This window comes from Carlito syrichta, unplaced genomic scaffold, assembly GCF_000164805.1.
Source record: "Carlito syrichta isolate Samal-C Ts95f unplaced genomic scaffold, Tarsius_syrichta-2.0.1 Scaffold308290, whole genome shotgun sequence".
Classification (NCBI taxonomy): domain Eukaryota; kingdom Metazoa; phylum Chordata; class Mammalia; order Primates; family Tarsiidae; genus Carlito; species Carlito syrichta.
The window spans coordinates 47,633-58,752 of record NW_007252386.1 but is presented as its reverse complement, the minus strand read 5'-3'; the positions used below and the strand labels follow the sequence as shown (position 1 = coordinate 58,752).

The following is an 11,120-nucleotide window of genomic DNA, read 5'->3' as shown; positions in this document are numbered from 1 at the left end:
CCATCCTGTTTTATAAAAGCATACTCTGAACTGCCTCATTCTTTCTTGCTTAATTTTTCTCCATGGTGAAATTATTATCTGACATCCTGTATATGTATTTATCTTTAACTGTTGACTCTGTCAAAATGTAAATATATGAGGATAGGAACTTTTGCTTATTTTGTTCTTGCCTGTATTTCCAGTGTTTAAGCTAGTTGCCAGCACAAAATAAAATAAATTAATAGATAAGAACTACTTCAGCTCAATCATCCATTCACTAAAAAATAGTTTTTTGATCACCTAGTATCTGCAGGACACTATATGTGCAAACTATGAGGATAAAAATTTAAAGGAATTATTATTTATATTCTTGAGCTATTTATAATCATATGGGGGAGATAAACATGTGACTAACAGGCATAGTTAGTATATTTGGAAATATAGCTGGGTCCTGAGGAGGATTTGATAGATGAGATGTCATTTGATTTGGATATGAAAAAATAAATAATATTTTGAGAAGTGTGAATTAGAGAAAGAAAACTTCTAGCTTGAAAAATAAAATCTGAGTCATGGGATCTTATAAATCTCTGTTATAGAATAGCCCTCTTTACCTGTTTAGTACATGTCATTTTTATTACTCCTTTAGGGAAAGGATGGTTAATATTGATTACACTGATATAGCAATTTAATATCAAATAGTCCTTTTTTTATTTTTTTGAGTTGGAGTCTCACTCTGTCTTCCAGACTGGAGTGCAGTGGCCGCTCCCGGCCACTGCAGCCTAGACCTGCTGGGCTCCGGCGATCCTTCTGCCTCAGCCTTCCGAGTAGCTGGAATTACAGGCACGTGCTACCATGCCCGGCTGATTTTTTTATTTATTGTAGAGATGAGGTCTCGCCAAATTGCCAAGGTGGGTCTCGAACCCTCAGGCTCAGGCAATCTACTCACCTCAACCTCCCAAAGCGTGGGATTACAGGCTGAGCCACTGAGCCCGGCTCAAATAGTCTTTCTTTGTGATTTTGTCAGGTACAACATGGGTACCGATCCACTAGACCATTCACCATCCCTCAATTTAGCAAGCTCATGTGGCAACTCACTTACTGTCATATATAATAAAAGCTTTAGTGGCCAAAAGAATGTCATTCAAATGTTATTTGTGAAGTGCTCAGATAATATTTGACTTCAAAAATTTATATACTTTTTTGTAGAGGCTATAATTATAATATGATTAACTTGAATGTTCTCATTTTTTCCCCCTTAGGTTACATGAGAATGAACCTACCAAATGAATGGAGCCAACTACTCTGTAGTGTCTGAATTTGTGTTCCTGGGTCTCTCAGATTCCCAGGAGATTCAGATTTTTCTTTTTTTCTTTTCTTGTCTTTTCTATGTGTCCAGTATTATGGGAAATCTTCTCATAGTGGTCACAGTTACCTCTGACCCTTACTTGTACTCCCCCATGTATATTTTGCTGGCCAACCTCTCGGTCATTGATCTGATATTTTCCTCCATTGCAGCACCCAAGATGATCTGTGATCTCTTCAGGAAGCGGAAAGTCATCTCATTTGGGGGCTGTATAGCTCAGATCTTCTTTAGTCATGCTGTTGGGGGCACTGAGATGGTGCTGCTCATGGCCATGGCCTTTGACAGATATGTAGCTATATGTAAACCTCTCCACTATCTGACGATCATGAACTCACGAGTGTGCATTTCGATTTTAGTGGTTGCCTGGACCATTGGTCTCATTCACTCATTGGCCCAGTTGGCTTTTGTTGTAAACTTGCCTTTCTGTGGCCCTAACGTATTGGACAGTTTTTACTGTGATATACCTCGGCTCATCAAACTTGCCTGCACAGATACTTATAAACTGGAGTTCATGATCACTGCTAATAGTGGGTTAATTTCTTTGGGTGCTTTCTTATTGCTCATTCTCTCTTACATCTTCATCTTGGTCACTCTTCAGAAACACTCCTTGGGAGGTCCATCCAAAGCTCTTTCTACTCTGTCAGCTCATATGACGGTTGTGGTTTTGTTCTTCGGTCCATTGATTTTTTTCTACATGTGGCCCTCTCCTTCAACACATTTGGATAAATTTCTAGCTATATTTGATGCAGTTTTGACTCCTTTTCTAAATCCAGTCATTTACACATTCAGGAATAGAGAAATGAAGGTAGCAATAAAGAGAGTATTCAGTCAGCTCATGGGTTTTAGAAAAAGCATTTAAATGACTTTATGGAAATAAACAATTTCCAAGCAACTATTGAAAGTCAATAGTAGTTAATCCACATTAAGAAGGGACTTTCTATTATGCATGACTTTGAATTTTCACAGAATTTCATTGCCCATATGGTGGGCTTATTTTGTTCCCACTGAAAAATAGGTGACATTCTTCCTTGAGGAGAAAGAGGGACTTTATATACAACATATAGAAATCAAAGACTATATCCACTCTTACTTTTCAGTTCCCAAAGAACCATACCAATAAGAGCATTTACATATATCATCAAATAATGGTGCAAATAAGTATGTTTCTTAGGATAACTGTACTGTTGATTTTTATTTATTTATCTATTTTTACTTTAAAGATGCCACAACGACAATACAAACTGCAACAATATACAAGCAAAGTGCAGGCAATACAAAAGATTAAAGGCATCCCAAGTGCTCAACCAAGTCTAATTGTCGAGTAAGGTGGGCTTGAGTTTCCATGGCAAGCCTCTGGCAGCACTCAAAGGCAACTTAGTGCATACCCAGCATGCTGATTGGTTAGTCACAGTAGTGGGGGCCCGGTCCATCAGGGAATTTGCAGCCACCCAACCATGGGTGATAGGAGAGAGTGGTTATAGGTACCAATGTCAGCAAGTCCCTTCCCTCCACCAACATACAAGCTAAAATCTTATCCTATGAGAAGACAGTGGCAGACACTGCCAGTTTCCCTGGTTTAGTATACCATACATTTTCAGCCTTTGCTGTAATAGTTTGTGGTTCTATATGTAGGAGTGATGGAAAGGGTTGCCCTAGTCAAAATGGTAACACAGATGTCCCCTTTAGAGCACTAGTACTTTTGCCTTCAAGCAGACAACAGATCTCTACCATTGGCGGCCACATAGCAGCAATTCATGGTGTGACTGTCAAACTTTGGGCCTTTCCTGTAGTCCATATTGACTTCTGTCTGGTGTGCAGCAGTCTCTGAGGTAGCCAACTGGCTAAGTCCTTCATGGAAGCAGTCTCCAACCATTTGACTTTAGCCAGTGCATCAGCTTCATCGTTTCCAGGATACATTAGAGGTGTTGCTGCCATCATCTCAGTGGCAGTGTAAGTCACAGGTCCCCAAATGTGCTGTAGCTCAGCATTTAAAGGTCTTGCATTCAGTTAGCTTTGTTGTTGCAGATATGTCCCGCACTTAGCCAATGTGGAAGTCTGTGCAGTCCCTTACCCATCCAGCAATTGGGTATGAAGTTTGGACTGCACAGGGATTGTTCCAGAGATGGGCTCTATTGCCCACAAGGCAAAATAAATGGCTGCCAGTTACTTTTCTATCAAGCTGTAATGTCTTGTCCCCTTTCCATAGCTGAGACCAAAATCCAATTGGTTGCCATCTCTTTCACTTTTCTGCCATAGCCCCCATCTGTATCCCTCATTAGTGACAGTGACATCACCAGGTTGAACAGAATCATATACCATTAAAGCTTGTGCTCTGGTGACTGCTCATTTAGCTGCCATGAAAGCCTTTGTCTCTACATCCTCCCATTTTCACCTGGTGTCCTTTCTTACCAAATGGTACAAGGGTCTCAGAATTTGTGCCAAGTGCAGTATAAAAGCTCTCCAGTGCCCTGACACAAATCTTTTGCAAAACTTTAACTGTACTAGGAGAAAGGGAGGCTTATACTTTATCAACAATAGCCTTAGGTATCACTTTTGTCTTACCCTACCAGACAACTCTCAAGAATCAAGGGCCAACAAATCAGGTCCTTGGATTTTTGAGGTGTTGACTTCCCAGCTACATTTCTTTAAATGTTGTAACAAACACAGAGCAGCTTGTTCTAACTCTGGAAGAGAGTCAGAGGTTAACATAGTATCATTGATAGACAACCTCACCAATTTGGGGAGTGTCCAAGCCACTGGATGCTTGGCAACAAACCCAGAGGTGGATCCAGGAAGATCTCCTGCATTCAGCCAGACTGTAAAAGCTCCTGCTCTTAATCATTCTAACAGTGAATTGTCCTCTTGATGCTGCCTAGCATTCTGCGAATGCTGCCACTGTGCTGTCTGGCAATAAGGGAGACTAGCTTTTCCATCTCTAATCTGGATAGCAGTATCATATCCACCCCTACGTCATAGAAATGCAAGAATTCCCATGCCTCAAACTGCAAACAGAGTTTAGTGCCTCCCTAGAGGGCGATCAGAAACACCCACTCTGGGGCTCTGGCTCCAGCAGCCACTTGCATTCTCCCTTTCTCAAATGTTTCTCCCAGACTACACAAAGTCATTTTTTCCAGGCTATACAAAGTCATTTCTACATCAATGGGTTTACTATGCACTTCAGCCCATTCCTGGAGGGATAGCCCTGCAGTTCTGGCAAACACTCACATTCCCTCTTTCTCAAATATTTCTTCTAGGCTATACAAAGTCATTTCTCCCTGGCTATACAAAGCCATTTCTTTATGGGGGAGCACCCAGGAACAGAATGTGGTAGCCATATGCCACATTCCATACTTTTCCTATCCACTTGAGTCAGCAGGCTCTATACTGACCTGAAACAAATCCTGACAATTACACCAAATGTGCTGGAGACGCTCAATTCCTTCCAGGCAGGTTGACATCAGATTTAGACAGGTCAGAGAACAGAGGAGCCAGGCTCATAACAACTGCACTCTTTAATAGTAATCGTGGCAGCCGGTGATTACAAGGGGAACAGGTCTCTGCACTGAGGTTTGTCCCTGTCTGCTTTTAAGCAGACCTACACAATAGCAGCATGTAGCCAGATTATGAGCACATAGTTTGCTTAGTCATAAGTTCCAGTGGGCCAAGGCCTAATGGAGTGTTATCTTGTTCCAGCCAGGCGAGAAAGCCTGACTGATTCCATTTACCTTACATCTGTAATTGGTATATTTGTTAGCATCAGCCTTTATCATTTATGTGCACCACACATGTTACTTTTTACTTGTTCCTCTTTGTCATTCAGTCTTTTGGTTATGAGTAAAATATAGCAATCTTTAGGATTTGTGGTCACTTATGCATTCTAATCCACAGATCTTGCTTTTAAGCTTTATTCCATATGTTGAAGAGCATTTTCTACTTTATTTTCAGTTAAATAGATTAGATGCTTGCAAACTTTTTCTGTAAAGGACCAGATTAGAAATAGTTTTGACTTTGGGGACTATATGGCCTCTGTTGCAACCACTCCGTTCTGTTGCAACATGGATATAGCCATATACAACACAAATAAATAGGCATGCCTGAGTTCCAATAAAATTTTATTTACAAAAACAGGATGCAGGCCAGATTTGAACCAATGACTATAGTTTACCAACTCCTGAAGTAAATTGTGTCCCACATATAGAGTTGTCTGTATCCCCAAATATCTTTGTCTTTGATGACAAGAGTCTAAAATAAAAGGCAGTATAGTACAGCACAAAATTTGTGGTTAAAACATAGAGACTCTGGTCCCAGTAGCATCAATTCCTTTAATGTATTATCTTACCTAAGTCACTTTACCTCTCTGAAATTCAGTTATTTTCAGAGGTAGCAATAGAACTCATTGGTCTATGATGATGATGAAGTGAGATGGTATTTGAAAAGCCTCTGTCAATTTAAAAGTTAGTCTGGATTTCTTTCCTGGACTGTAACCATTTGCTTGAAGTCTATCAACTAAAAAACTAAAATTTGTTTTGTGTTCTAATTTATCTATTATACATTAAAATTACTTTCTACTTTATATTCTCTCTGCCTTACACATCCACCAAAATATCTTGTTATGTATCTCCATGATTGCATCTTTTCATTGTATTCTGGCGTGTACTTTCATTGCTTTGTGTCACCTGCAGAACATAAGATTTAATAGCTTACTATATTCTTCTTCAGGTCATTGACAAAAACAATAATGGCTAATGCTTATGGAGTATATATTACATGTCACACATTGTTCTTAGCAATAACTCACCCAGTCCTCACAGTAGTCCTTGAGATAGTCCTTGAGATTGATATAATTGAGATTAAGAGATGAAGGCATGGAGAGATCAAATAACTTGTCAATGAAGAAATGATAGACTTGCTTTTAAGCCCAGACAGTGTGGCTCCAGAGACTGAATTCTTAATCATTATGTAATTATTTGTCTCATGAAATTGGTTTAATATTGATTTCTGATGAACTCTAGCTTATATTTCTTCATTTAAGGTCAATTTGTCTATACCTTTCCTTTGCCTATGTTTCAGTTACATATTGATGGTAAAACAATTCTGGATTAAATAAATTATTTCATGAACACAGCATGGAATTATGTTATATAATGCAGTTTAGCTGTGATATAATAACAACTAATAACATGGAGAGCTGTTTAAGATAAACTAATGAGTAATAAAGGAGATTGCAAACAGAATTTTATCTATTTTAAAAATCATGCTTGTATGTATACCAAAATGTTAAAAGTGATATTTCTCTAGGGGGAAGAAAATAAGTAGATTTTACTATCTTCTTGCACTAAACTGTAACTTTTATTTTTCTTTTATATTTATTTAAAATTAATAAAAACTTTATATAGCTATTATTTGCAACATGGTGTTTTGAAATATGTACACATTTGTGGAATGGACAAATAGAGCTAATGAATGTAGGCATTACTTTACCTACTTACATTTTGTGGTGAGAACTCATAAAATCTGTTCTCTTAGCAATTTTCAACAAAACACTATAGTGATTTTCAACTAAACAGTCACTGTGTTGTACAATGTATCTCTTGAACTTATTCCTCCCGTCTGACTAAAATTTTTATCCTTTGACCAGCATTCTTTCCTCCCCTCTCTCCATACCTTTTGGTAATCACAGCTCTACTCTCTACCTTTATGAGTTCAACTTTTCATATTTCACATGTGAGGTCATACAGTACTTCACTTTCTATGCCTGGCTTATTTTACTTAACATTATGCCCTCCAGTTGCATCCATACTGTCACAAATCGCCTAATTTCCTTCTTTTTAAGGCTTAATAATATTTCACTGTGTATATATGTCCCATCTTCTTTATTCATTCATCCATTGAACATGAAGTTTGATTTTATATCTTGGCTACAGTATGTAATGGTGCAGTGAACACGGTGGTGCAGATATCTCTCTGAGATATTTTTTCCCTTTTGGACATATTCTCAGAAGTGAGAGTGCTGAATCATATGATAATTCTATTTTTAATTTTTTGAGAAACAACAGTTTTCCATAATGGTAATACTAATTTACACTCCTTCTATGTCTTTCTTTTCTTCACATCTTACCCCAAACTTATTATCTTTAGTCTTTTAAAAATGTTTTTATTTTATTTTACTTTATTTTAGTTGTGGGGTACATGTGAGGATTTACTACATAAGTAAATTGCATGCCAGTGAGATATGGCTTCTAGTGAGCCCTCTCTCACCCTGGCAGTGGACCTGGTACCCAGTGTGTGGTTGTGTGCCCCTTATCCCTTTTTCTTCCTTTTCTTCCTTCTTTAGCAATGTCCAGTGTCTGTTGTTCCCATATTTTTGCTCATGTATCCAGTGATCAGGGTCCCCTTATGAGTGAGAGCATGCAGCATTCAGTTTCTTGTTTCTGTGATCGTTCACTTAGAATATTGATCTCCAGCTGCATCCATGTTGCTGCAAAGGACATGATTTTGTTCTTCATTATGGCCGCATAGTATTCCACTGTGCATATGTACCACATTTTCTTTATCCAGTCCACTTTTGATGGGCATCAGGGTTGGTTCCATGTTTTTGCTATTGTGAATAGTGCCGCAACAGATATGTGCAGGTGTCCTTTTGGTAGAGTGGTTTATATTCCTTTGGGTATATTCCCAGAAGAGGGATTGCTGGATCATATGGTAGCTCAGTTTTTAGTTCTTTGAGAAAACACCACACTGCTTTTCATAAAGGTTGAACTAACTTACATTCTCACCAACAGTGTAGAAGCATTCCCTAATTTACATTCCCGCCAACTCCCTTGTGGCCATCTTGGAGCAAATACCTTTTTATTTTTGGAAAGTGACAGAGTCTTGCTCTGTTGCCCAGGTTGGAATGCAGTGTGTAATCTTGGCTTACTGCAGCCTCAATCTTTTGGATTCTAATGTTCTTCCAACCTCAGCCTCCCAAGTAGCTGGGACTAAAGGTGCACAACATCATACATGACTAATTAAAAAAAAATTGTAGAGATGGTATATTGTTGTTTTCTAGCCTGGTCTTGGCTGCAAGCCATCTTCCTGCCTTGGCCTTCCAAAGTACCAGGATTACAGTTGTAAACCACCATGCCATCCCCCATTCCTCCTTTTTGTAGAGACAGAGTCTTGCTTTGTCACCCAGGCTGAATTGCAGTGGTGCAAACATAGCTTACTATAACATCAGACCTCTAATCTAAAGTGATTCTTCCACCTCAGCTTCACAATTAGCTGGCAGTGTAGGCATGAGTCACCATGCCTCGCTAATTTTTAAATTTTTTTGTAGAGATGGAATCTCATTCTCTCTCTTAGGTTGGTCTTAAACTCCTGGTCTCAGTCAATCCTCTGCCTTAACCTCTCAAAGTGCTGGGGTTACAGGTATAAGATACTGCGCCTGGCCTTAATTTCAATCTTTTGAATTTGTTAAGACTTTTTTTGTGGCCTAACATATACAAGTGAGGCCCCCCCAAAAATCCAGAGTTATTTTTTGGAAGGTGGGCCTTTTGTAGAACATGCTTCCCCTGCTAGGTAAGTGTTCTAGGAACCCACCAGTATTGGTGTACTAACTAGCATTGTTTTGAGAGGCTTCTTTTGGCTTCAGTGGATTTTTTGGGGAGATTCTTTCAATGCATTTGCCCATTTCATGATGGGTATTTACACAAACAACCTGCCTACACAGTGCTGAGTGTTCAGCAGTTTTTGACCCAAAATGGCATGACCCCCATTCCCCACCTTCCCTATTCACCCGATCTCACTCTGAGCAACATTTTGTTTCCCCAGATGAAAAAAGTCCTCAAAGGGAAATGCTTTGCCAATGGGGAGGAGGTGAAAATAAAAATGGCAGAAGCACTGAAACAGTTGTCCTCAATCTTTTTGGCATCAGGGACCAGATTTGTGGAAGACAATTTTTCCATAGACTGAGGGGTAGGATAACCAGGCATTAGGAGCACACAACCTAGCTCTCTTGCATGTGCAGTTCACAATAAGGTTCAGGCTTCTATGAGAATCTAAAGTCACTACTAATGTGACAGGAAGTGGAGCTTCCTTTGCCTGCTGCTCACTTCCTGCTGTGCAACCCAGTTTCCAACAGTCCATGGATGGGGGGTTGGGAACACCTATATTAAAAGGCATAAAAATTGACAAGTTCAAAATCTGTTCTGAGCAATGAAAAATGCTTCTCAATAGGTGTATTGCATAAAATGGAGAGTACTTGGAAGGTGATTGAAATTTAAACATATAAGAGTAAATGCACAATTTTTAAATAAATAAATTCTGAGTGTTTTTTTTGGTCCCCCCTCTTATAAACTATCCTAGAAAATATTTCCTGTGCATCTAAAAACAATATGCGTTCTGCTATTGTTGGATGGAATATCAGTATATGATTATTATATCCATTTGGTCTAGAGTGTTATTCAAGTCCACAGTTTCCTTATGTGTTTTCGGTTGAAATGATCTGCTCATTGTTGAAAGTGAAGTATTTAAGTCTTCTACTGTTATTCTATGGTAGTATTTTGGAGAATTTTACCTTGAAACCATGCTTTACTTACTATATTTGGACTTGGTCTGTGCCTTAAAGTCATTTCTTTCTTGCAGAAACTTTTCTAGAATTGACTGAGGATAATAAACAGTTCATTTTTAAATCAAGCAAACTGGTCAGGCATGGTGACTCAAGTCTGTAATCCCAGAACTATGGAAGGCCAAGGCAGAAGGATTTCTTTAGGCTAAGAGTTCAGGACCATCCTGGGCAGCATAGCGATACACTTTCTCTACAAAAAAATGTGATAAGAAAAAAAAAAAAGGTGGTGTGTGCCTGGAGTGCCACCTAACAGGGAGGCTAAGGGAAGAGGATCATTTGAGCCCCGAGTTTGAGACTACAGTAAGCTATGATTCCACCACTGTACTCCAGCCCGGGCAACATAGCAAGACTCTATCTCTAAAAAAAACAAATCAAGCAAACCCTGATTCCATTATGCTTTCTCTAAATTATGCTAAAAGACAGAAAGTTCTTTTTAAAATGTATTTCTTTTCTCCTATATTTTATTATGAACACCTGAAAAAAGTCTATTGACTCTTTTTTCTTTTTAAAAAAACTTGTATTGAGGTATGATTGACATTAAAAAAAAATGGTAGGTTTAATGCATACAACCTGATGTGTTTAGAGATAAGTACATTCATGAAACCATCAAACCATGACTACTATCAATGCTGTAAACTTACTTATCAATGCCAAAAGTTACTTCTCCCCTCCCTTTTTTCTTCTTTTGTGGTCAGAACACCTACTAGAAGCTCTATCCCTTTAGCAAATTTTTATGTATACAATATTGTTAGTTACAACCTGCATTATACAACAGATTTCCAGATCTTATTTATTTTGTGTAACTGAAACTTTGTACCCTTTTACAAACACTTCCCTATTTCTCTCTCTTTCCATCCCTGTAAACCACTATTTTACTCTCTGCTTCTATGTGTTTGACTATTTTAGATTCCACATATAAGTGAGGTTATACAGTACTTGTCTTTCTGTGTCTGGCTTACTTTACTTAGCATAATGTTTTCCAGGTCCGTCTACATCCTTATAAATTACAAGTTTTTCTTCCTTTTTAAAGACTGGATTATATTCTACTTTACATATATAACATTTTCTTTATCCATTTGTCTATTGATATATTTAGGTTGTTTCCATAACTTGAGTATTGTGATTAATGATGCAAGAAATACAAGAGGACAGATATTTCTTTGAGATCTA

General features: G+C 38.4%; 1 protein-coding gene across 1 annotated transcript; it reads left to right on the top strand.

Moving 5' to 3' along the window:
- Positions 1–1,262: 1,262 nt before the first annotated feature.
- LOC103267823 (olfactory receptor 4F15-like) lies at positions 1,263–2,201 on the top strand. Its single transcript, XM_008065400.1, has one exon. The coding sequence runs from the start codon at positions 1,263–1,265 to the stop codon at positions 2,199–2,201; it is 939 nt and encodes a 312-aa protein (XP_008063591.1).
- The last annotated feature ends 8,919 nt before the right edge of the window (positions 2,202–11,120 follow it).

Bases quoted from the DNA above. Each gene is read 5' to 3' on its own strand.
- LOC103267823 (XM_008065400.1), top strand. From the start codon at position 1,263: ATGAATGGAGCCAACTACTCTGTAGTGTCTGAATTTGTGTTCCTGGGT.